The sequence below is a fragment of the Limanda limanda genome, chromosome 11 (assembly GCF_963576545.1).
Source record: "Limanda limanda chromosome 11, fLimLim1.1, whole genome shotgun sequence".
Classification (NCBI taxonomy): Eukaryota; Metazoa; Chordata; class Actinopteri; order Pleuronectiformes; family Pleuronectidae; genus Limanda; species Limanda limanda.
In genome coordinates, this window is record NC_083646.1 from 16,762,939 (window position 1) to 16,789,647 (window position 26,709).

At 40.1% G+C, this 26,709-nt stretch overlaps 1 protein-coding gene across 4 annotated transcripts in view; it reads right to left on the minus strand.

Moving 5' to 3' along the window:
• Positions 1–26,709, minus strand: part of LOC133014497 (focal adhesion kinase 1-like) — a 59,293-nt gene that overhangs the window by 11,316 nt on the left and 21,268 nt on the right. For 3 of the 4 annotated variants that reach the window (XM_061081761.1, XM_061081760.1, XM_061081762.1), the window contains exons 4-22: positions 24,225–24,312; positions 23,839–23,918; positions 23,626–23,688; positions 23,450–23,504; positions 22,923–23,063; positions 22,435–22,512; positions 21,705–21,812; positions 21,016–21,133; positions 20,569–20,599; positions 20,098–20,168; positions 18,991–19,047; positions 15,726–15,823; positions 15,128–15,212; positions 14,900–15,000; positions 14,209–14,324; positions 13,816–13,916; positions 13,564–13,653; positions 13,227–13,431; positions 5,433–5,544 (exon numbers count right to left, since the gene is read on the minus strand). In XM_061081761.1, the coding sequence (XP_060937744.1) occupies positions 5,433–5,544; positions 13,227–13,431; positions 13,564–13,653; positions 13,816–13,916; positions 14,209–14,324; positions 14,900–15,000; positions 15,128–15,212; positions 15,726–15,823; positions 18,991–19,047; positions 20,098–20,168; positions 20,569–20,599; positions 21,016–21,133; positions 21,705–21,812; positions 22,435–22,512; positions 22,923–23,063; positions 23,450–23,504; positions 23,626–23,688; positions 23,839–23,918; positions 24,225–24,312 (1,798 nt within the window). Of the gene's footprint in view, positions 1–3,249; positions 4,114–5,432; positions 5,545–13,226; positions 13,432–13,563; positions 13,654–13,815; positions 13,917–14,208; positions 14,325–14,899; positions 15,001–15,127; positions 15,213–15,725; positions 15,824–18,990; positions 19,048–20,097; positions 20,169–20,568; positions 20,600–21,015; positions 21,134–21,704; positions 21,813–22,434; positions 22,513–22,922; positions 23,064–23,449; positions 23,505–23,625; positions 23,689–23,838; positions 23,919–24,224; positions 24,313–26,709 lie in introns of all 4 variants that reach the window. The other variant, XM_061081763.1, reaches the window with a different exon arrangement.

A 26,709-nucleotide genomic window follows, 5' to 3' on the forward strand; every position in this document is an offset into this window, starting at 1 on the left:
AACACACAAACTTCCAGGAGCTGTTTGTGTGGCTGGGTTAGCTGTCAATCAAAAGGGACTACCCACTGGGCTGCAAGTCCATCAAGCTGTTAGTTGAACTGGCATGAACTGGCATGAACAACTGTCCCTATGCTAAACATCAACATCCATGGGTCACCGGTGCAAACTATGTTATGTTCCTGGGTAACTAGTTCCTGGGAAATCAGATTAGATGTGATGCAGGGGTGTAAACAGTGTGTTATGATGTTCACCAAAAAACACTGTTTTCAGTACATTTGTTACCAGGCTAAATGGGGTGTAAAACATTTCCTATCAATATAATAATTGGATTTCTCCTGCTAAAAGACGTTTGTACTGTAAGAAAATGTGATGCAAAAGGATTAGGGTTTAGTAGAGGACAGAGTATAGATTATATTGTATTATTTCCTACTCCTTTGGTTAGGGTTAACACTTGTAGATAAAAACAGAAGTCCTTGGTGAACCCACAGCCTTGTTTCTTTTCTTGGTTTCAGGTGATTTGTCGAGATGAAGCTGTTAGAAGCTGATGAACAGTTTCCCCTTTTCTCTTTAAATGACCGGGGATATATTTCTCAATGACTCAAACTGCTCTCACACAGAGCCAGTGTCTACAGCACAATATTACAGTGACTTCTACCTTCCACAGTCTCTCATAGTAGCTTTCTCTGGACCACACCTCCGCCAGCGAGACAGAAACAAAGACACATGGGGAGGAAAGGAGACAGACAGCAAAGAAAGACAGGGAGGGATGACAAGGAAAGAAAAAAGGGGTAGGACAAAGAGAAGCAGACAAGACAAAGAAACTCAAGACGAGACAAAAGGGAACTGCAACACTTTCAGACAGAGTCAGACTAACATAGGGCATGTTTGTGGACGTGCTCGCACATGGAGGGACACACTGTTCTTACACAAGAGGAAAATTATATCCTTAAAGTTTCAATCCGCTCCAGAAACACAGCCCTGTCACAGTGAGTCCATGTCAAGAGAGGTTTCTCTGGGAATACCCAGTTTAAAGATAGTAAGATAAACACAGGGACGGCAGACAGACAGACACTACTTTCTATCTGGAGACGTATGGATGAATACTTATAAGACAGGATTAATGACCAAATAATTCTGCCATTCTACAACTGCAGATGTTCCAATAAACACTATCTGCTTGCAAAAATACAATTATACACGTCACCTTGTGGAGAGTCCGCAGCGTGTCGAAAGTAAATGTGCAAAACAGTGCGTTTACCGGAACAGGGATTCTGCAAGTTTCAACAAGTGTAATTTAAGACGTTCCAACACCTTTTTAGATGATAAGGAATAAATAGAAGACACTTTCATATAATTGAAGCTAAGGTGAACTAAGCCTAGTAGAGAATAACACATTATCTTGCAAACTACAGACGGAGAACGTGAGTATGTGTTTTCCACAGCCAAGCTGAGTGTACTGAGATATATTCTGACTAGGAGGTTTGTAAACTCAATCATCAGTTAGCTTTAAATTCAGATCATACAATTTTAGACCTATTAAGGCTTTTTAAGACCCTGCAGGAACCCTGTATAATCTGTCTCCATGAGTTACTTTGCATCTAATAACACTTATGTCTATGCGCTGCCAGAAAATACTGTTTTTAAATATGTCATCACCTCGAGCATTTAAACTGATTGTATAAATCAAGAACTCCAAATTTCAGGGCCGCCCACGCAGTCATTTGAATTCTTGTTTAAATGAATCTGTTGTCGTGAGGCGCATACCCGTTACTAGCACATCGCCCAATGGCATAACTCAATGAAGAGTTTCAGGAATGTTGAGCAGCGAGGTATAATTAAGATTTTCTTTTTGCCTCATGTACCTCTGGGGTACGATTAATCGCCTCCTCCACAGAGACGCATCTATCACCATTAAAAAGGGTCACAGTGCCTCACAAACACACACCAGCAGCTCTGGAACAGGCACGACTCACAGTCACTCATCACAGAGATGGTGTTTTTTCAGGAATTTTACTTTCAACCCATCCTTCAGTTGTCCCATACAACTTGATTCCTTTTTTGTTTACAAGTTTCAATCTCTTATTTCTCACTGGTACCAACATCTCTGAGAGCAGCAGCCTCTCAGATTTTTACAAGAAACCTCTCCGGGTACGGTACTGCTACAGTTACGAAGGCAGACTGAACTTTCACCCTAAAACCGAGTCACCGACAAAATCAAGCTCATGATTTCATCGAGTGTAAGCACCCAACAGCTGGGTCAAGGTGAAAGAGAGCGTACCTCAGGTAGAGACTATTGATAGAAACAAACAAAAGCTTCATGCATTCTTCTGAGCTCCAGGTGTGTAAACAAATAATGTGGCGGAATTCAATAAAAAATGCAGATCCTTAGTATTAAAGAGGTTTTAAAGTCTTTTCTCTTGGACATAAAGGGGACCAGGAGGTGGTGAGTTGCTGCATTGCAGCCTAAGTCCTGGACTTTGGGTTCCACCTGGTGTAAAAAAATATGTTAACATCCATTTTGAGCTGATTCCTCGGCATTTAAACACCAGTGATGTTTAGATGACCACTAGAGGTTTGGTTGCCAATATTGTGACTGCTCTTTTTTGCTAATCCATGAAATACAGCATTTAGACATGTGTGAGGTGAGTCAGAGTCGGAATTAGGGTTTCGCACAGGCATCCAGCACAGGCTAGAAATAGGCTACAATAATCCCGGGACACATCAACACAAGGCCTGACGTAGACAAACAGCAATACATGTTACCACATTCAATCACAGCTGAGGGCGTTCTGACAGCACGTCCTTCAGGTTGTAAAGCACATGCCAACAGGATAAGCACAAACATGCTGACTGCACAGTTACTGGCATCGACATCACTGCACTTAGTTCCAATCGATGACTCATAGCCTTAATTGAGTTTAGTCAGAGGTGGTGACGATTAGAGTTGTACGTCTAAGATGTTTGCAACGTTTTGGTTGTGGATTGTTTGGGGTTGATACTGTGCCTTCAGGCAAAAAAGTTTGCTAATTTTTCTATTTAAACTTTAACATAGCTCGGGCTGTTATCAGTTCCTCCGAATCAAAACCTTTACCACAATCCAAATCATGTAATTTTCTTTTTAAATCCCCCTGGACATTTCTCAGAAGCTCCACTACCAAGTATGTTGCAACCTTCTTTGACGCGGACACACACAGGTTTGTTTCAGGGATTAAAAACAGACATTGTACAGAGTAGCTTAACACCACCTGCCTTCAGAGGTATGGACATGGGTCTTTCAGAGCAGGGGATGGAAAATGGCATGTGGGCAGTTACAGCGAGACTTGGTTTTCTACTGGGGGGATGAAGGTTAGTGGAGGGTAGAGCGTAGGGTGTGAGGGGAGCAGCAGACACCAGAGGGGGCCTCCCACATGACTGCACCGCATGGTGCTGGGCCTGGGGGTCAGAGTCAGGTTGGAGTGAGGTTCTGGGATTAGTCTGGCAGCCGTGGTGAAAGCTGGATGACAGCGGGGTTTTAAGATTAGAGTTTGACTTGGGATGGTTGTTGTGGAGGGTGAGGGGACAGACATCTGACATCCTGCGGGGCAGAGAGTTAATGCTAGGACTGGAGAGGGAGAGGAGCGGAGAGAAGTTCCTGGGATGGGAGTGGGAGATGTTTGACGCTGGCTGAGACGAACAGAGCAGGTGGCTGTTAGAAGAGGGATTTATCTTGTGGGGGCAGCTGCCGTTGGACATGCTGTCTGAATTTGCGCGAGGTAGAGAACAGTGGTTTGTTTGAAACTGTTGCAACGAGCTCGGACAAGCTTTGGAGTCGGGATTCAATCTAGTGTGGTGTGGAGAGAAAGAGCGATTGTACTGAGTGGCGCTTTGAAGGGGAGCCGGTATTAACTGTGGATTAGGAGAAGAGGAAAAGTGATGGGGAAATTGCAAAGAGGAGGGGTAGAGTGGAGGAGCGGGTGAGTGAGAGGAGGCGTAGGTGGATAGAGAATCAGGGTTTCCATGGTAAAGGGAAAGCTGGGAGGCAAAGTGCTGGTTTTGATGGCAATGGTGGTGAGAAGAAGGAGCAGAAAGACAATCCAGACTGAAGGTCGGCTGCAGGGAGGGCCGACGGCTGGGCTGCGTACAGAAAGACAAAAGTAGAGGAGGGGGGAATGGAAATAAAAAAGGATCATAGAGGTAAGAGTTGACAGGTGAGAGAGACAGGGAGGGACAGACACAAAATGTGCACGACTAGAACCAAAGCCATACAGAATGAGATGGAAATAAAAGTGAAAGATCCTGAACAACATTTAAATTTGTATTTATCGTCAAATGAATTAAAACATAGTGGAAACAATGTTGAGTCTGGGGCAACTGCATCACTGACATCTTAAAAAAAATCTAATCTCTTAATCTCAAAAGCTACTGTTCAGCACATATGGCTTTAGTTGTAACCAAAAGAAACAGGTAACAGATGCGAAAACAGCAGGGGCATGGGGGGGGGGGGCAGTGAGTGTGGGTGAAGCAGCCAGCAGCTGGGGCAACAAGCTGTGAGGTGTGGGATGGTACTAGTGGAGGAGGAAGGGATGGGGGTGGGGTTTACGGTCTTAGTAAAAAAAAAATTACTAATCACATTTGTAAAAAGGTGATTATTAAAGATGTCCACCTTGTTTAGATGTTTTAAGGGAGCAAGTTACAAACAGCTCTTTCATTGATGTTTGCTCATTCAAAAAATGTAATATACACCACAAAGCGTCACGACAAAAATATTCACTTGTCACATTTTGATTTCTCCAGATTCTCGTCTGTGTGTGTGTGAGAATACAGCAGGAAAATGTCTGGAGAATTCACAGCAAGCCAGTGTGTGTTGGTAAAGGCTCTAATACACGAAGGTCGCAAAACTGAGAAAAACAAGAAGAATACACATTTCTCAGGGGGAAAAGGTGCCATACAGAAAGAAAATAGGATTACTTCGATTTCGGCAATCAGAGCCGTTGCTGGTGTTGATGCTCTGTAAACAAAAACGTGATGTCTGTTGCAAAATGTAAACGTTACGTCCTGCTCACTGTATCCTCTGCTGATGTACCTGTTCCTGTTGTTGTGGACATGTCTGACCCGGACAGTCTCCTGCTGCGTCCTTCATATGGGAAAGACAAACTCCGGAAAATGTCTGCATACAATTTTCCGGAAATTTTCCTGAGATCATGTCTAAAAGCAGCTATGAATGATGACTTCAACATTAACTGAACTAAGGATGTCACCAGGGTCCAGCAGACCCCTTAATGTACATGATGGGCCACTTAAAACCAAAGTGCAATGCAGCAAACTCCACATGAAACCATATCTGAGCCTCAAAAACAAAAGAATGCAAGAAACAGACTTTTTGTATTCCTGCACACAGACAAAACAAACACAAATAGACACAAAGATACAAACTTGTGTGATGTTTGTTTTACCTTTGGTGGTGCTTCATCAGACCCTCCGGAGTCCCAAGACACAGTGACTTGTCTCCTCATCTCCATCCTGTTCCTCTCCTTCTGCTGGAGCTTCTCCTCCTCTAGGATAGTGCTGCAAATCGAGGTAAAAGAGGCTGTGAGACAAACATGGTGCTGGTGTGTTTGGTTTTGTTCTGCGGAATTGTTGAGTATTTTACTCCGACACTGTAGAGAGGCAAAGCCAAGGGTTGCATATAATAAATAAATAGGAATGGTTGTCTCTGCCACAATCTCCAGTACTGATGCAACAGTGAAGACATGACATTAAACACTCTGGGCTGTTATTTTTACACTCCATGCTGTGGTACACCATCTGCTGCTATAATGTCTATAAATCCTGATATAAGGACATCTTCAGTGTGGCTGATATCTCTTCACAAAAAGTCACAGAAGACTTAATTTTTTTACTCACGTTTTATAAGACAGTATAATACCACTTCCATGTTGCGCTATTGACACATTCAAACATAACAAACACCTGACCTGGAAAATATGAGGTATACACTAGAGTGCGACTCTATATCTTGTCTGAACACAACCCAGCAAGAGAGAAAACCAAAGCCTGACCTCAACCTGGAGGCATTCTGTTTTTTGTGTCTGAACCTAAGCCTGACATGTGACAGAATCCTAAAGTGAATATCATTTCACCAATTCGACTTGTCAGGTCCCAATGGGTTCGGACAGGTTCCAAAAAGTCCTGACTGGCTGAGGTCAGGTATCTACATGTGAGGGTCTTCCCTAACAGAATAACAAAACGTGATTTTCTATCTGCCGTTGTAGAGATAAAAGTTTCAGATTTTCATGACACACAAACTGATGCATTCACTCGTACACCATGTCAAAACACAAAAAAACAAATTCCATTTTGTTATGAAATGTCTTATTGCTCAGTCTCTTACCACCACAACAGTCAATCTCTGAAAACCCATAATTCCCACCAGGGTTCAACTACAGTGAATTATGCCAGCTACAGTAATATAAACAATTCAACAGCTGTGTCAGCAGCTTTGGCTTCAGATGCTTTATGAAATACATTTTGAATCTCTCTTCTTTGCAGTGGTGCTGAGATCATCACTGTTGTATTGTTGAGTCATTAACATCTTGAAAACAACTGTTCAAAGTAAACATTTAGGATTTTACTCTTCATTGTAAATTTGACAAAAACTACTGACATCATCTTTTTGCTCTGTCAGACAAAACTCTGACAACAACGACAACAGTAAATCTTTGGGTGATATTGCTTAAGAAGTTACCAAATAAACTAAATCACTAGCAAACTAAGCAACGTCCCACAACTCAAGATAAGCATTTTTAGGACTAACGTAGCCAAAGATACTCAATTGAATTTACCTACTTAAATAACTCACCGACCTGTTCCCTGAGGAAAACGGCTGCTAAACCAAAACCAGACTCCCAGAGGAACGAGATGCTGCTTATGAGTCGACGCTTCCACAAAACAGAAAACTGAGTAGTCACACACACGCACGCACTCGCACACACACATACACAGACACACATAGCTCTCCTTTCCTCAACAAGGGTTAAAGCTATTTCTAGTGACATCATTATCCTCCTGTTCTGTTGTCCCCTGCTGTGTGTATGTGTGTGTGTGTGTTTGTGTGTGTGTGTGTGTGTGTGTGTGTCCTTGCACCTGTCCTGGTCAGTCTCTCGTCACGTTTTGTCCTTTTCCATCACAACACCAATATTTTTACACTGAAATAACCCTGACCCAATCCATAATATTTCAATAATTTACTCAGCCAGCTGTGATGGTAAAAAAAAAATATTAAAAAAAATTATATCTTATATTATATTCAAGCTTAAATTATAAGGTTAGACACACAATTTTAAACTTTAATTTTTGTTTAAAAATATTTCCCTATGCCTTGTGAAAATAATTCCTGTAATTGTGTTTCTCATTTCCTCTTCTTTTCTAATCTAAATCATACTAACCCTGTGAATTAAACATAAAACTTGTTTGAAAAAGCATTTACAAACCAGTCCAAATGGGATCCGTCCTCGATGAATCTGCCAACCTTGCCTCGGAGATTAACAGTAAATGACACAATGTGTATGTATGTATGTACGCATGTGTGATGATGATGACAACACCAGCACCTAGCAACATTAACACTAACTGTCTCCTCCCCCACATACACTACAACACCACATGGAATAACACTGCCTGTTTAGTTTATTGACTCAGGCTGAGGCTGACTGCACAATCTTGGGCTTTTCAGCTCCACCCTGCTTCACTCTCCCGTACTCCTCACCTGTCGGCTGCCCACTACAACCGCTACTGGCGACCACTGAGCAGTGAAACGAGATGGAAACTAGCTGCTGGTTTTTGTCTTCCATTAAAAAGAAGGGATGCAACATTGTAATGATATATTAGCTGATATGAATTAAATTACTAGTTTGTTTTGCACTTCTAAATGTAGCAGTCTATACAATTTGTCAATAGGACGCAACTGACTTCACAACTGATGTTACAAACGTTTCAAGCCAAACAGAGGTCGTCTTTAAATCAGACTGAAACTCGTGCAATTAGGTATCCCCCTGCTGAAGTGCTCTTGTGCAAGACATTGACTTGTTAATCGATTATTCTTGTTAAAGATAAATGATTCCCTCTTGGTTCTAACAACACACTGCAGCGGTGATGAAACATTATCTATGAAAAAACATGAATTATCCATTGAACCCTCACATAAGAATTTGTCATCATTATTGGTGACATGAAAATTACCACTTATGGTTGATTGTGATCGCTTGGCAGCCAGTACTGGTAACAATCAAAGAAACCAGTAACTGTTTCAATGTACATATGACAAGATAACAAGATAACAAGAACCCACTCTTTAAGTAGGACAACTGTCTCTGTAGAGGGTAGGCGAGCAATCAACTATAAGTTTTGTTGCAGAAACATACGACATGGCTCCTCTAAAACAGCTTTGGCACTGTAGCATCCACTGAATGCAGCACACTCGTCCACACAAACAAACAAATAAACAATGAATTTTACTAGAGGCTGATAAACTTCAGAAAATCCTTAATGAGACAGAAGTTACCATACTTTACCTTTAAAAAAAAAAGGCCTGACCGAGAGCACAGCTGTATTTCCAGTCGAGCCCTTTTAGAAGAACATCCTCTTAGCCGCTAGAATGCTGATGATGGGCCAGCAGCACTCAGCACTAATACTCCATATGAATAACTGGGTCCTAGCAACACTCAACACAGATAAAACCTACTCCTCTTGGCAGGACGATGCAATTATTTACTTCACTAACTGCAGTACATCACCACGCATACTTCACTATGAGGCTAATAAGATCTGAGGATTGGAAACCTGGGTCAGCGAGCTTTGACCATGGAAGTACAGAGCTAAACTAGTTCTGCTCGTCTTTTTCCTTCCTTCTTACATTCTCTCTCTCTCTCCCTCTCTGTTGGAAAGCTGCAGCTCCTGGCAGCTGCCCACTGTGTACACACACACACACACACACACACACACACACACACACACACACACACACACACACACACACACACACACACACACACACACACACACACACACACACACACACACACACACACACACACACACACACACACACACACACACACAGATCTGCCGTTTAGGAAAACTGCATTAGTAGCTGAGGGCTGCATATTTGGCAGGAGAGACCTATAATTGATATTATGATATAAAAGCCAGCCAGACCCAAAGTACACCAAACTGCAGAACCTTATATGGCATGAGTTTCTCCTATTAATAACCAGTGACCACAGAGGCCATTGTCAATATTGACTTGGTTTCCAAGACACTGGATGGGGCACATAAGGGGTTCCTCGCTATTTCTTCATGCCAAGGTTTCATAGTCAATTACAATAGAATAAATGTCAGTTTTGCAACCAAAGGCAGTTCCCATGTGCTTTTCCACACTGGGTTTTCAGCCCATTAAAACATACGACCGCAAACATACTGTACATGTGTCAGATGAGTGGACCTCTGTGATTTGGAGGCCTCTAACTCTTCTGGAACCAAAGAAAGAAAGTGAGAAGCAGGAGGAAAGGTGAAAGAGTTCAGGATTCAAAAGACAAGCGATGGAGTAGAAGAGAGTTTGCAGTAGAGGAGCGGAATTAGAGGGAGAGAGAGAGAGAGAGAGGGAAGCTGACACCGACAAAATTGGAAGAGGAATCGTGGTGGAATTTAAGGTGTGAGTCATGCTGGTTTTAAGCGAACTCGTAAAACTACGGGAGTTCAATGTGCACTTTTTATTTTCCCGTTTCTGTGAGCGTAAGAGAGAGAGAACAAGGCGGAGAGAGAATGTGCATGCCGAAGGAAACAATGATGGCATCTTGCTGTGCTCCTGAAACCTGCGTTTTTGTACTGGTGTATGTGAGTGTAGAAAACTGCTTCAAGCTTTAGCTCTAATGATGTGAACTAATATATAACTTGACATGCAGTAAATTATGGCTAGTTTTCGCCAGGTTAATTAAGTTTAGAATGATAAGCAATCGCACTGCATGAAAACATTAATTTTAACTCTTTAATTATTGTATTCCATACTGCAACTCTATATTCCAACCCTTCATCTGCCAGGGCTATGGGACAAATTGGGTTTGACTGACCTCTCCTCTCTGCAGTTACTTTTGCAGCATCTGTGTGCACGTATCTCTGAGCAAGTGTGCACATAATAAGATAATAAATAAGATTGGTCTTTTGTGACATTATAAATTTCCACTATAGTTCCTCCCCAGTTTTAACCTGAACAGGTCTGATAAGCAAGCGTAATAAAAATAAATGTGCAAATGACTATTTAAACCATTAAAAAACAACAATTTAAATTAAACCTATGGGCATGTAAATGTTAAAGAGGAGAGGGAGTTAGTATTTAAGGGGAGAACATCTTAAGTATAATGTATTACTTTGATGGAGTAGTGATGCAACTTTGATCAGTGCTGTGAAAGCTGCCTTTTTCTGTGAATCTGGCAATTCTTGCTTGTGTAAAAAAAAAAACTGACCACAGACAATAGTAATCTTGAATAAATAATTGAGCAAACAAAACCACTACATGTGTATTATTAAGCTCCAGTAATGGCTGATTTCAGATACAGATACTGACTTTATCTAATGTACAACTCATGTAAAACCTCTTTCACGATTCAGTGTAAAGAGCCGTTGGCTAGTTGTGCTTTTACAGCAGCAGTCTCAGACACACACTGTAGCTCTTTCATCCCGACCACTCCTGCTATTATAATCTATTTCACCATCAAAGACGATGAGGAAACATCACTTCCCAAAGACTACAGGTCTGTGCTCGCCTGAATGATTAAGAATTGTTGTATCATGGTGGCTGAGGAAAGCTCTACCCCTCCTGTACACCTTCTTATCCTGAACACTGTATAACAATAAAAAAGAGAAAATGTCAATGGGCCTCATTGTAAAAAGAAATATGTTCCACTCTTGTTTTACTACTTCTTCGAGACATTGGAGTATTACTTTACTTATTGTAGTTGAGCTGGCGGTGAGAAGGGGGATCCCTTAATCTCTGTTCTAACAGGAATCCTGATTCTGTGACACAAGGCAGAGTGAATGATCTTATCAAGCATCATCATACAGGAGCAGATCTTACACAGCAACATTTAGTTTGTTGGTGTTCCTTCTTTTAGTGCATGCATGTTGTGGAAAATTATAATCAGAGTGCTGGTTGTGTTACCCTGGCAGTAAGGATCCTATGATTAGCATTTATAATAATCACATACTGAAGCCTTTCACTAGCAAGACATAAATAGTTTTATTGAGTCAATGACTTTCTTTCCTTTCTTTTCATTTTTCTCCTCCAAACAGAAGATGAATGACACCATGCCCCATTGTTCTTTGGATTGGAATATAAATATTTCAATCAGTATTTGTAAAACTTTTAATAAATGATTAATTGTCTCGTCAAGTTTCATTACATGACTAATAAATAGGTTGGTTTGTTCCTGTTGAATGGAAATATCACAGTGATGCATTATTCTGGGGCTTACGCAGCAGGTTTACCGACAGCGTGGTCTAGCTCCTACTTATCTGATTGCAACATGCCCGGGACTCTTGATAGATAAGATCCCTGCAAATCTGTCTCCAGGCAAAGCTGGTAACAAGACAGTGATGTGTCATTTAAGGAAGCAAGGCGTGTTTCATTTAATCCATCTCTGTCATCATCAAATGTGTGTTACTATGCCAACAGTAATGCCATTAGACCAAACTGGAGGTACAGAGCAGTCTTTTAAAGGTTCAGTGTGTAGAATTTAGTGAAATCTAGTGGTGAAGTTGCACGTTGCAGCTGAACACCCCTCACATCACCCTCCCCTTTCAAACATGAAAGAGAACCTTAGTTTGTCATTAAACTCAAAAAGGTGTTTAATTTGTCCAGTCTGGGCTACTGTAAAGAACAAGGGCGGCCTCCATAGAGAGGAGCCAGTTCCGATGTAAATATAAAGTTTGTAAATATAAAGGGCCCTTTCTCGGGTAAATAAAACAACAAATTATACAATTTAGATGAAACACCCAGTGAAAAAATCACTTAAATTATATTATATTCACCTTAATCTTAGACACTGAATCTTTACGAAGGACAGTTAAGTGCTGACTTTCAAGTTTAATTGAAATCCACATCAAATCAACCATAAACTAAAACAAAGTTTGTATGACCTACAATTATTCCCGAGAGGAAAACGTGCTAGTCCTACACTGTTCACTTAATATAAAAGACATCACAAAAACCCTGTATAGCCCTTAAATATATTTGAATTCCAGTGTTCTAGGGTTTAGCCAAAATAAAGAAAAAGATATTGCTGTTCGTCTAGTTATAGACTTTACATGATGCTGTTGCAGGGAAGGAATGGGCAAAATTCAAAACTTCTGGTAACTGTTGCCAAAATCTAAAAATCAACAGAATGTTTGAGGATATTAATAACATTTGTCCAGCATCAGAGAATATATTGTTCATTATTCATTCATTTATTCATTATATACTCTAACCACACAGGAAATGATTTCCCCACAACCTCCATGTGTCAAAAGTAAAACAAGTAGTAGATTAAAAAGTGGATTAAATCCGAGCAGATGAATCACCTTCCTGAGACCACACTGAAATGATCCACCCTGTCCTCTCCAATGAAAATAAGGAGGTATGTAAAAGTGACCTCAGCTGGATGAAATTACTGCCTTTTTTGCTTATTCGCCTGTAACAGACTGAAATATCATCTGCTTCTCTTTTATACCCATCTTTAACAGTTCACTCTGGTCTGGTGTTAAACCAGCAACACACACACAAAGACACAGCACATTTCTTGAATTAAAAAGGTTTAACATCTGCTGTCGCTCTGTCTGCTCTACCTCTGTTACATCAATACAGACTGACAGTGACACCTGCTGTTAGTGAGGTGCTAGAAAATAGTTTCAAATCAAGTCAAATCTCCAATCTCATAAAAGACTCAAAGTACATTTATTGATCTCTTACTGCATAATACATTTACTGCCAAATCGAGAAAGGCTGCAATAGAGAGTATATTTATTGAGAGGCTGTCTAAGTAAAGACAATCATTTAAAATGATTATGAGTAAATGTAATTAACCTAATGTGGTAAATGCACCAAGTGGATCTTTTCTTCCACAAGTCAAATTGATCTTTGTGCTACTTTCACTCGATGTATTCGTAACCAAAGCCAAGACGTTCATAAAAGAGACGCACACACACATATGTAGTACCTGAGTTGTGTTTTGAGTTCAGTGAAGCGCGGCCTCTTGCTCGGATCATAAGACCAGCACTTTGTCATCAAGCTGTACAGAGTAGGAGGGCACTGAGGGGGCATCGCCAGCCGCTCGCCGTTCTCTATCCTGCCAATTACGTCGTTGTTCTTCACACCCTGGAAAGGCTTTACGCCGTACATTAGAACCTCCCACATACAGACTCCTACGGAAAGACAGAAAAACATAATAATGATAATGAAACCACCTATTGTAGAAGAAACAGGTGATTAACTGACAACACATTGTTACAGGACAAAACTGACACAGAAAGAAAGCAACGAGGGCTTTAACTCACCGAACATCCAGACGTCGCTGGCTGTGGTAAATCGTCTGAAGTTAATCGATTCTGGAGCCATCCATTTAATGGGCAGTTTACCTTTGGATGCTAAAAGACAGGGTTCAGAAGAACTTTGTAAGACAGCTCTGTTCAGGTCACATGATTCGCACAAATAAAATTGTCTTTTTCTTTGAAATGTTGTAAGAGATAACATTATATGGAGAGCGAGCTTGTATGGGTAACCTGTGTCTATGGAGATGTTTCTGTTACCTTTGTAATAAGAGCTATCTTCCATGTATCGCGACAGACCAAAGTCTCCCAGCTTCACACAGTCGACGGTAGACACCAACACGTTCCGCGCTGCAATGTCCCTAAAGACGACAGAACCAGCGTTAGAGGAAGTAATATACATTTTTTAGAAGGACAGAAATTGTAAAGCTCCTACCAATAGGTGGCAACACCTGCCTTGGGTTATTTGCTATAAATCAAGAACTTCACATCCAACTGCTTTATTTCATGATTAATTACTATTTGGAAACATAATCTGTCAATAATTTGTTCAGATAAACCACAAACTAAAAAAAAAAACTTGACCCAATGCTTTATTTGGAACAACAGTTTTATGATTTATTAACATTCTGGTGTCTGTGGTTTCTTATCTACCTGTGTACAAAGCGTTTGCTCTCCAGATAGGCCAGTGCTGTGCTGAGCTGGTGGGAGTAAAGGATGAGACTGGCCAGGTCTAAACTGTACTTCCTCACCTGGAGAAATGAGCGCAACTATAGAGAACACAGAGAGAGAGAAATAAAATGTTAGTAGAGTGTAAGACCCATTTTAAACAGACAAAGACACTGGAGAGATAAAGCATGAAACAAACAAGCAGTGAATAGAGACTTAATGAGTGAGACAAAGAGAAACTGAGGTAGAGTGGTAGGAGAGAGAGACGAACACAGTGTGAAAACAGTAACAGCCAATTAAGCACTTCAATAAACAAACCGAGCCACAGCTACAAAGAAAAATAAACATCTGAGGAGAAATTTGTGGGAAAATTACAACAATTCAATTAATATCTAAATATAAAAATTTAGCTTTTTGCCGCTGTATTTTTGTCTTCACAGATTCAGAGAAAAATGTAAGGGAAAATCTAAGATGAGCTACTGGTTATGTACCATAGACAATCCTACTCATTTAAAAAGCTAAAAGGTTGAATTGCAGATGATATTAAATTAATATATAATATAATATAGTAAATAAAGTAATTTTTTAACAATTATTGAATAAAAACATGCTCTATGTTTTAAGTAAGCCCACAGACCAAGATAGCAACTTCTAGAAAATCATAGGAGTCTCCTACCTCTCCGAGTGTACAGAGCTCCATGATGATCCAAACTGGATTTTCTGTGATTACTCCCATCAGCTTCACAATGTTCGGATGATCAAACTGACGCATGGTCACTGCAGGGAGGAGTGCAGGTCAGTTCAAAACTTTTTCTTTACTAGAGAAGCTTTTCTGCAAACTGATGCTGAGGATGAGTAACGACTCGCAGGCAACGTGACAAATGCTGCCACATGAGGAACTTACATGCTTCTTGGAGAAACTTTTCCCTGACGCTGTCTGATGTTGAGTTCTTACACGTCTTCACTGCCACAGAAAGAGCCGGGTTCTCCTGCAAGACCGATTATGACAACACAAAACAACAGTATCAGCATCACGACAGAAACATCTATATTCAGCATATTCACTGTCTGTTCATAGCTCAATAGAAAATAAGTGACTCAAAATGTAAGATATTATGTGGCCAAAAAATTACCTATGACCTTTAAATAGATGCCTATTTATATATACTAAGATTAGCATATTCCTTTTGTTCGCCTATAGACATCGAAAGATAACAGTTGTAAATAGACAAAGGAGTGATGTTAGTGTGATTAGAGTGACATTTTATGTATTTATTAGACTATTTAAATCAAAATGAATAGCTACTAATATCAAAAGCTATTTTACTGCCTTCAACACAATAACAATCTCCTGATGTGCAACTGCACGACCGGTCTCAATTTCCGGACTTTGTAACACATGATTTAAGGAGAAAGGAAGGCCAGTGGTGGCCTCTATGCAAAAAGGATGAAAACTAGTTTAACAGAGTATGAGATAGAGAACATGAGACCAGTGTACATACCGGGCTGATGTAGATTCCTTGGTGGACGTCTCCAAACTGACCTTCTCCTATGCAGCGTCCCAACTCAATACGATCCCGCTGAATCTCATAGTCCCGAGCTAGACAGACAATGAAGACGAACATGAATGCACACAGATACAGACGCACAGTGAGAACAAACAGAGAACACCTTCATATTAAACACACACATTCACATTTCAGTCAGGCATCTACCAAGCTTGTCAGAGTGATTCACACTTTGCAGGTTTGTTCTGTTCTGAAACCAATTCTGGTAATTATCAATTTTTTTAAAGATGCTCCTTTCTGAACATTTCAGACCCAACATCACAGTAAGGAACAAATTCCTTAATTTCATGTGTATGTGAACATTTTGTATAATTTTGTATCATAAAACTATCGCAAGTTTTTGGATGAATCATCATAATCTACCTCTCGACTCTGACAATCTTGGCTTCAAGGCAATCAGCATGGCTCAGTGTCAACAGCATGCATCAACATCATCAAACCACAGCCAGACATGCCAAGTTACAGACAAACAACAGCCAGTAACACCAAATGGATATATGAACATGAACCTCTATAGTAATTCAAATGTAATACGGATAAAGTCAGGTTGATTGTATAGGGGTGAAAGATAACTGGAGATAATGGTGAAATCTCACAGGCTGTAATGGGACAGATTTTACATTTTCCCGGTCCAAAAGCAAATTTGTACGTGTTACTGTAGTCAGTCAATTTCCTTATCTGAAATCTTGATATCTCAATTGTGTGATATATTGGCTGTTGAGAGGCTGGTGGTTTGCTCTGCCTGTGAGGTACGACACTGTTGACCTGACTTTGTCCATGTAACCAACATATGAATAAACCATACATGTCAGTTTACATTTAGAAAACCTCATGTCTCTCTTTCATAATGATCACTGTTGTAAAATGTCCAGCACAGGTGTAAATTTAGAGGCAGTGATGTCAGGCAATAAGATCTCTGGAGCTAAATTTGGAAATGGGCAAAAACACACAGTGACAAAAACAGTGAGCTGAGATTAAAGCTTAGCCTCTAAATGTCGCTGGTGTAACCTGATGTTTAAAAAGTCAAACACTACAGTTAAACTATAATTAAAGGAAGGAGTGAGACTAGCTTGTTTGTCTAGTGTATATGTGTTTCTATTTGAACCCGTTATGTCACTGCACTTCCTCCTCTAGGCCAAATTTGAAGTCTAACCACCAGGTCTCAGTTCTGAAGGTACAACTGGTTTGTCAAAAACTGACAGCACATCACACATCAACATAGAAAAAAGGGGGGAGGGAAATCAACGGGGTACAAATACAGATATAAATTCTGAATTTTATTTTCCAGTCGCAAGCAAAAGTATAACAAAAAAAAAGGGATCACAACAGCCACCAACTGAAAGAGCCATCACAATGAAACCATAGTTATGGCACGTTCCAATCTTTACCTTGATCTAGTCCATAGTATTCTGGGAAAATGGGTTAGTGATAGGAGACAGAAATACCTAGCTGTGAGTACAGACAGCCATAGAATATCACTGTAGTCTCTATTAGTTATGCCAACGTTAATGAAACAATTTGCGTTACTGTGAGTGTGTCAGTGATGCAGCTACATTAAAAGGTTCATTATGCCTGTTTAATGTCACTGATAATAATATCAAGTAACTAGCTCTTGAATATTTAAAGGCTTTTAGTGTGTTTTGTCTGAAGGTACTTTTTTTGTGAACATACAATGAGCAAACAAAGCAACAAACACTCACACTCACCATTACATAGTCTTATCATTCAAAAAGGAGAGATTTGAAATGCAAAAAAAACCTCTACACAAAATTTACTTTCAGACATATTTAGGGGACTGATATTGATGCAGAACCCCGAATATAATCAGGATCTAGTGAATGAAATGTGGTTTCACAAGGGGACTGTTGGGCCTTGGCGGAGATAAACACTCTCTGAGTACCCTTACAGTCTATGAGTATATCTAACTGCTTGGCAACCTGCTAGTGCTATGTAACAAAAACTAAAATATTCTAGACATGAACAACTAGATCTGACCTCTGCTGGCTTCTGTGTACTGTGTCAGTGCAATGTTCTGACTAGATTATATGTCAAGAGTCATTTAGAAATCAGAGAAAGTCATGAAACGTGTTTAACAGACCAGTAAATAACATGGATACAGTCTTTTTGTTACTAATCCTTTACTGTGAATGAAGCTCACTCTCTGTGTGCTGTTTGACTCTTGTTTTCTCTGCGCAGCTTAAACAGCTCAATCCACAGGAATAAAATGAAAGCTGTAATTCATGAATGGTCAAAAAGCAAAGCCACGCAGGGATTTGGTTGCATAAAACAACATTTTTTTGAGGCAGTTTAAATTAAAGTAGTTAATTTCCGCAGCACAGCAAGTTATTCACATTTATTTTGTCCCGGCCACATTCCACACTCAAGCTGAGGGTCATCCATATCAACTGCCTCTAAATGTTGCCTATGTTGCCTATGTAGCATCACCACTTAGGTATGTATATATAAATGTATACATATATATATATATATATATGTGAACAACAGGCCTAAACCTGGTGATAACGCACCACACAGCAACAGCACAGTGGACCCTCATATCACTTAGATCAAATTCAATTTCAATATCAAATCAATTGATATTTTAAGGCCAGAGCAACATTGACACAGATAACTCAAACTGAACTAACAGCACATTGTTAGATTGAACAGATATGGGGAAGTGCTCTGTAACATTGTGGTTAGAGGATGTGTAAATACAGCTTAAGGAAGCTGTGATTCTCCTTAAATCTTGTGACAACTCACACAGACATATATAGCTTTCCTGCCCAATATAAACCACATAATACGTGGTTCAAGTGGCTTCCCCTTTTATGTAAGATTGCTGCATGTGACCTCGGAAAATATTGGGTCGCTAAAGCATCAGTCACCCTGCTATCAACCCATATGAAAAGAGTTATATTCTATATTCTAAGTTCATTTCTTCACCCTTTATACTGATGTCAATCTTTGTTGTGCATGTGACTTTAATATGATTATCTGTATCGGTTTAGGAAAGAAATATAAGCCCCCAACACAAATATAATCAAGATAAGATCAAGGCACACACTTTTTTTTGTGATCGTCTCTTCACTCTGATCTAAACCCATCATATAAACAATCATACAACACCAGCACACATTAATTTCTTCATCACCACACTGACTCCCACACGTATGCCAGCATGTACATGTCCACTTACTTGAAGGCATGGTGTAGGTGTCTTCCTCGTCTATGATCTCAGCATAGTCGTCTGTTTCTGCAGAGAAGAGTCGACAGCAAGATCAAATCTACAACTCACACTGTGATGTGACAAGCAGAGACCCATGGACAGCATTCACATTGAACTAGCTCAACACAAAACAAAGTACAATTTCTGTCATCAATACAAAAGGATTTGTATCACCGGGATCTGTTCCTGTAGTTATATTCCTCGTCTCTACTTCCACCTCCTCCCAAATTACACACACACACACACACACAATGCGCAGCTCAATAAGTTCAGTGAACACCAGTTCACACTCAAATAGCAACAGAAACACAATATTGTCAGACAATAAGTACCTTTCCAAAAGCCTGTCACCATACCTGACTCCAGACACATGCACAACAATTAATATGCTCATGGACTATTAAACAGCTAACAATACAACAAGAGAGAGAGAGAGAGAGAGAGAGAGAGAGAGAGAGAGAGAGAGGGAGAGAGAGAGAGAGAGAGAGAGCGAGAGAGATAAAGAGAGACAGACATGAGGAAAGGGGAGGGATGGAAAGTTCATTCTTTCCAGAGAAACAAGCTGGAGAAAAACAGGTTGAGTCATGGATAAGGCAGAAACTGTTCCATGCAGATTGTTCTCACATACACATTAAATCCAGACATAGAGCAGGAATTATATTGTGTTACTAGTTTAAGAGAAAGTATGTTGTTTACCATCGCCACTAGTTTGACCTGCACATGCAGCAAGAAGAAGGAAAGGGAGAGAAGTGTTAGTTTTAATTTTATAAGTTAAATGTTATGAGATATGTTTCTTATTTTCATTTAATTCTGTGTAGCTGGGAGTTTATCAGAGGTTAGGAGACAATGTGACTATAGCTCTCCATGGGGACATCTGGTGAGACAAGGGCTCTTCACTGCACACACAGATTAGCCTTTATAAGGGAAATAGGGTGTGCACACATAATCTATGGTCCCTTTATCTCACTCTTAGCAGTCACTGTCATTCATGACATTTAGAGCGGCAGACAGAGCAGAGGCGAACGGACAGAGGAGAAAGAGACAAACAGGCAAATTAGGCGAGACAGGGATTTATACCTGAGACACAAACAGCTCTGGTCCGTACTCCTTCCATCCGCTTTTCCATTCGCCTCTCATGATTTGAAACTCTGCAATAGAGATGAGAAAATGATTTGGGGCATTTGGTGACAGGTCTATGTATTCTGAATGCCCCTCCAGTCGCATGAAGATATCAGTGGAGCCAGAGTAATGAGGGATCCTCCCACATCCTGTCATGTGTGCTGCTTCACAAAGTCAAAAACTAAGACCATTTTATATCCAAAGATGACAATTACATTATATTATAAAAGCTGAACCTTTTATCGTAAAATCTGTGAAGTTTGACATGGCAGCTTTACGGTTCAACATTCATATTCAGATAATAAAAAATAAATATAATAAGTGACAACGCTAAATAAAAGTGCATAAAAAACAGCAGCTGATCAGATGATGATTTTTTGTATTTACTCCATATAGTTAATTTGGAGTGAAATGAACCAGTTTACTTACTTGGGTATAGAAGGCAGAGCTCTGTCCCCCTCTGCAGACACAAAGAGAAAACACGAATCAGGGAATAGAACCGACCGACTTCATGTTAGAGCTTCAACATGATTCTAAAAAATAGTCTGCTGCCATAGTTATTTTTAGACAAGCCCAACCAAATTCGTGCAGTTTATTCAAAGTGACAAGCACAAAGCCTCAACAGCCACAGTCAGACCTGACAACTATTTGAAACATGGCTGAAACTGATTTCAGTCCTGTGAACTATTTATAGTAGAAGGGGAAAACATGTATGAAAAACAAATTCTGTGCTTTAAGTTTCCATCTGAATAATACAAAACAATGTCCCAATATTCCCACACAACTGTCCCACTTGAGTACTGCAAAATACCCCATACAATCTATTTACTTAGGATTTGTAGCAAGCATCAAATACATGTTATAAGTGGATCCTACCTTTGTGGACTCTGACGATGAAGGAGTGAGTAGCTGAGGAGACAAGCCGACAGTATCCGTCAATCAAGTCCGCCATGTTTTCTGCTGTAGTCAGCAATGCCGTCGTGACTGTGAGAGGCTACACACACACATACACACACACAGAAGGATTAGTGTGAGTAGGGCAGAGAATTGCTTCACAGTGACACAATGAGAGCATTGTTATTGATAACGTCTTCTAGCGGTGCACACACTTTTACACATGCACAACCTTCACAGATGCTCTGGATGCACACATGCTTTTTCTGGTTCAAGCCTCCTGTGAACAACACACATTCTCAACAGACACACTCAGCCTGACACTCCAGTGCAGATGGCAAAACCCGGCCTGATCCTTTCTACGATTGACATGTCTTTAAACTTAAGTTAATGTGGTACTTCCAAAAAGCTATATCAGATTGGTTACACATGAAAAAAAATCTGATTAGCCTGATATCAGGGTGAGTAAAAAGAAACTACAAACACATAGTTTTGCCTCATTTTCATATGTAGGAACTGTGTTACTGATTCACATGAATCAAGTCTATTTGATTCAATAAAATAGCAGTCAAAGTCAAATACAACATGAAGTATTACTCCAAACTTAATATCCAAACTCCAGCTGACAGAATGGTTTGCATGGTGTGTGTGTGTATTGAGTGGGTTTTTACCTCTGGAGCTCCTGCTACGTTGAGCTGCAGCATGCCTTTCCTGTCCTTCTCTTCTAAAGAGGAGTACTGGATTGACTGAACCTGGGTGAAGTTAGCTAAGTGTGTGGGCTGCAGGGAAATAGACAGATACAAAGAAATATTAAAAAACACGTGTAACGTATGGTGATATGTTGTATTTTGATATATTGTATACACTAGAAAAATATGTCATCAAGAGGGAATTTGAATGTGTTCATAAAGACCGTACAGGAAAAGTGTTTGTTCATCTTTCATGCAAAGATTATTTCAATTAATTAACCACTGACATTTTGAAAGTCTGTTTTCATTGTTTCAGAATTTAATAACTAAATCTGTACACTGAAGTAATAGCTACACATGCAGGTGTTTCCTGTATTTTCAGTTGTCACAATGCATGTGATCACCTCCTTCATGCAGCTGTGCACTTTTCATGATAACGTCATCTGCTGATCACACATCTGTCTTGTTCTAGCTTTACTGTCTGTTTTGTTACAAAACCTACGAGGCCGCCGGCATTTCAAGACTCCTTTCAATTATGACAACTGTCTATCAAAGATGCCTGATCAACCAGTAGAGGGCAGTACAGGTGATTAACACCATGTCCTCTGAATGATCTTTAATAAAAAGCATGTTGTATACAGTGTACACTGATAGGAAACTTTTATGGAATGAAATTTTGTGTGCACGTGTGTTTGTGTGTGTACTTATTCACCATTGAACCCTTATCTGTGAGGTAGCTGATTCCTTCCTCTGGTCCAATAGCTAACTCTACTGATATTATCCAACTAGACTGGAGAGAGGGAGAGGGAGAGGGAGAGAGAGAGAGCATTAAAATAGATTTACAATAAAATAGCATATTTAATCATATCATCTGCTTTATAAACTATACACAATAATGACTGTAATATAGATTCCATAAAGCAATTTAAACATTCTCATCTATATTACTTCAGATCCATTTAGGACAGAGGGTTATGTGCGTTCTGTAGATGACAGTGATAAAACATTGCTATGGTTCTGCAAGCCATTTAAATTAAAGATGAAACCTCACTCTGCGTGTTTCCTACCCTGTGCATGTTAAACAGGCTCCAGCCTCCCACGCCATGACTATGAATACATCTAACTGACAATGCATGAATGAACGGTTTTCCGTTCATCTTCACATGCAACATCGTGTCCATGCATTAAAGGTGGTCATACCCCTAAAGCACATTTGAAGCACTCCTTGTCGAAGCGGTAGATGGGCGAGAGTATCTCAAAGAACTTGTGGATGCTCTGCTCATCGTTGAAGTTGGCGAACTGCTTGAAGGTTTGCTGGATCTGCTTACGAAGAGTCTTCGCCTAACGGAGAGAGGGAGAGAGGGAAGAAAAAAACATTCCCAAGGGTTCAGTCTGTCTGCGAAAAAGTTGGTTGAGAGCCAAAAAACAGACAAGTGACGATGCCCAGTGCGAGTGACAACAGGAGCTTGAACTTAATTCAAGACAATCAGATAATCAGACATTCAGCCAGACATCCAGTCAGTCTTCAAGCCGCTCTCCCTGCCAGTCAGCCGGTCGCTCAGTCAAGTAGCCATTAGAGCATCCAGCTGACTGAGCAGAACAAGGATTCCCAAAGACATTTCTGCCTCTGTCACTTCAGGTGATGGAGCTTCAATGGGAGACTCTGGCCACATAGACCGATGAAACTTACTGTTTCTGTTTCATTTTTAAAAGTGTTTTACCCTCACCTTGAGAGAGTCCAGCAGGCTTTTGGGGAAGAACCTTCTTAAACCAACATCTTTCCTAAAAAGAGAAACAGAATCGCAACCTTTACCTTCGGGTAGTTGAAGTTTACCTTCAGATTAATAATTTTAATACATTCATTTAAATTAGAAGTAACATAATAAAAAATTAAAATTCTTACTCTAGTAGTTCATAGTTTGATTTCTTATCCAAGGCGTTGCCTGGCATCTCTCTGAAGAACCTCCTGTATGATTAACACAGAGAAGGAAACATAATTTTAACAAACAGGATTAAATGGTAAACATTTTAATTTTATTCCAGACACTCTGGAAAACAGTTCTGTTGATTTTTGTCATTATTATGGCATAAGAAAGAATGAGTGTGTGTTTCTTACCTAATTTCCAAACACCCCAGTTTCAAGGCAACATCTTGATCCACCCGATCAGCTATATGCTGCATATAATCACTCTTTACCTGGAGAAATACAGTGAAGCAGCCCAACATTTAATAACACTGTTGAACAGATTCAATTTACTAATGCAATAGACATAGTCTTTGACAGTAGTGTCAGGTAAGAGACGAGTGAATTGGTATCTTTTTATTCATCTGTTTAAAGATACGCCTTGATGGACATAAATGTGTTCGAGGAGGTGACAGAGAAGATGAGGCAGGTTCAAGAAAAGTATACACATTATTTAAACCAAATTTTACTTTTTCATTTGCACATGGAGGACAGCTTTCTATTATCTATTTTTCAGTGATCCCACTCAGGTGTCTCACCTGGTGGTAGAGGTAGTTGAGAGAGGGTTTGTCTTCACAGAAATGGCTGAGGTAACCTTTAGGAAGGTACCGTATCCGCAACTCATACCTGAGAATGAAAGAGACAATCTGGATAAATAACAGTAATACACACATACACACACACACACAAACCCCCACCCCCCCACCACACACACACACCCTGAAATAACCTGCAGCATCAAGATTCAATGCACGTCTGACGCATAGAAGGATCGTGCTTACTCATTCATGCAGCTGACGCATACACAAACCTCAACGCATATAAAGGCCTTGCTCTGGCCCAGTGTGAACGATAGAAGAGATGTAAGGCACGACAAGCTCAAATTTAAAAAACAGATCTCTGTGGTTTTTGGCAATATTATTTCTAACAATGTAATTTATCGATCAACAAATTGTATTTACATTTTTAAACACCTTCCAATAGAAAATTGTCTCACTTATAGCTCAAATATTTGTGCCTCAACCTAGAAAGTGTCAACAGCGTGAAAACTGGCATGTTGATTCTGATTCTGATTTAGACAAACAGTACCCAGCAGCCTGTAACACAGAAGTTTGCCATTTCACAGTGACAACACTGATCAGATCAATCCCACATATTTTCAGAGATTATATATACATATCTGATATATATATATGTTGTAAATTATCACAGGGAAGTTGTTTTTTTTTAGCAATGATGCAATGATATCTGTTTGCACTCTTTTGCAAAAAAGGCTAAAGTTAATGTCAGCGACCCATGAGCATCCCAGCATCTGGTAGATTCTGTGTCAGAGTCACTTAGGCATGATGGCCGCCTGCCAACAATGGCGTTTGAAACCCGGTTTTAAAGTTAAAAGATTCCCTTTCTAATCACTATTTCAGAGTCTGGTGGCACAGTGAGATGTGGTTTTTATATCAAGCTGACAGTGAACTAACCGAATTTGATACCATTTAGCAAAACGAAATTCCCACTGTTACACTTGCCAGTTAGCTGTGTCACGGACGTATTCAGATGTGTCATCCCTGGTTATAGTCACATATTATTTTATGACTGACATATTGCAGTGACTAGGGTTGAGAGAAATGGGTCAGGGGAGAAGTGAGCTCCAAGCTGCTGTGATGCTACAGGCCTGCAGTTAGATAACAAAAGAAATCAAGGTTGAGGACAAAATGAATAAAACATCCCTGTTCTATAATGAATGAACCAAAAAAACTGGATGAGAAAGGAAACAGATGCCAGATAGGGAAAAGAAGGATGGAGAGAAGGATCAAAGTGAAAAAGAGTGACTGCGAGCACCCAAGACAGAATAAGAGAGGGAGAGCATGCGAGGGAGTGAGAGAGGAGTGAGATAGAGTCAGTCCATCCCCTGGGCTGCTGCTGCTGTTCTAACAATAGCTTGGCAACAGCCGAAGCTCCTGTGGGCTTGCAGCTCCGTCACCCTCGGAGGCAGAGCTGCAACAACTGGCAGTGCTGCTCTGCTGCATGTCAGTGGTGTGAACAACAGGTTCATTGTGAATACATTTCAATTTTAATGACTTTGGGTGTCACACATTGACTGCAGGACAATGGACTGAATTGTAAGAAAGCTGTTAACAATATCAGTGTAGCGTGGCAGAGCGCCAGCGCAGTGGGGCTGTAGGTTGAAAACGGACAGAGCTGCTTTCAAATCACGAGCAGCACAGAGAACCAATGAATGTTCTTTATTATAGAAGAGCAAATTAAATGTTTAGATTAAGGTGTGAGGAATTATAATAGGAAAACAAATAGTATCAACATAAACTACTCATTGCATGCAGGTCATGCACTTGTGTAATGAAGTCACCTTGACCAGGTGACTTTAGATTAATGCCATAATCCCTGTTGGTTATCATGTCCTCTATATTCAAATTTAGATATTAGATATGGATGAATGAGGAAACACATTATACACAGACTTGAATCTCAAGAAAATCTCTACAAGAGCCTTGGTAAAAGGAAGAAATGAATATTAACTACTTGGTTGTTGTATTTATTGGTGCGTATATTCTGTGTTTTTCAGGTCTTAGTGTCTATAAAATGGTTTAATTGGGACCATATTATATAGCTGTAATCTTGTAAAGGTATCAATATCATATGGTTGGTTGGCAGGTTAGTAGCTTGAAGCCGTATAGCTTCTATACAGTCAAACAGGGAATTTGTAAGGATGACTTTATCGTAATGATCTGACACTTTTTCTCCTCTGAAAAGAATCAAACATACTACGCCTGATCTTTGGTACTCGAACACCATTAAGAAAGGTGAGTGCCCTCCTGATTACCCTGAGGTATCGACCCACAGCTACCTGAGCTACAAACACATCATCAAGCATGAGTGTGTACTAATGGTCTTTAAGGGACTGCAACATCCAGACCCGTTCATCGACTGAGTGAGCACACAAACACATTACATCCTGACACTCCTACTGAGATAAGGGAAGAAATCGGGGGAGAGCAAACAGCGTAAAGC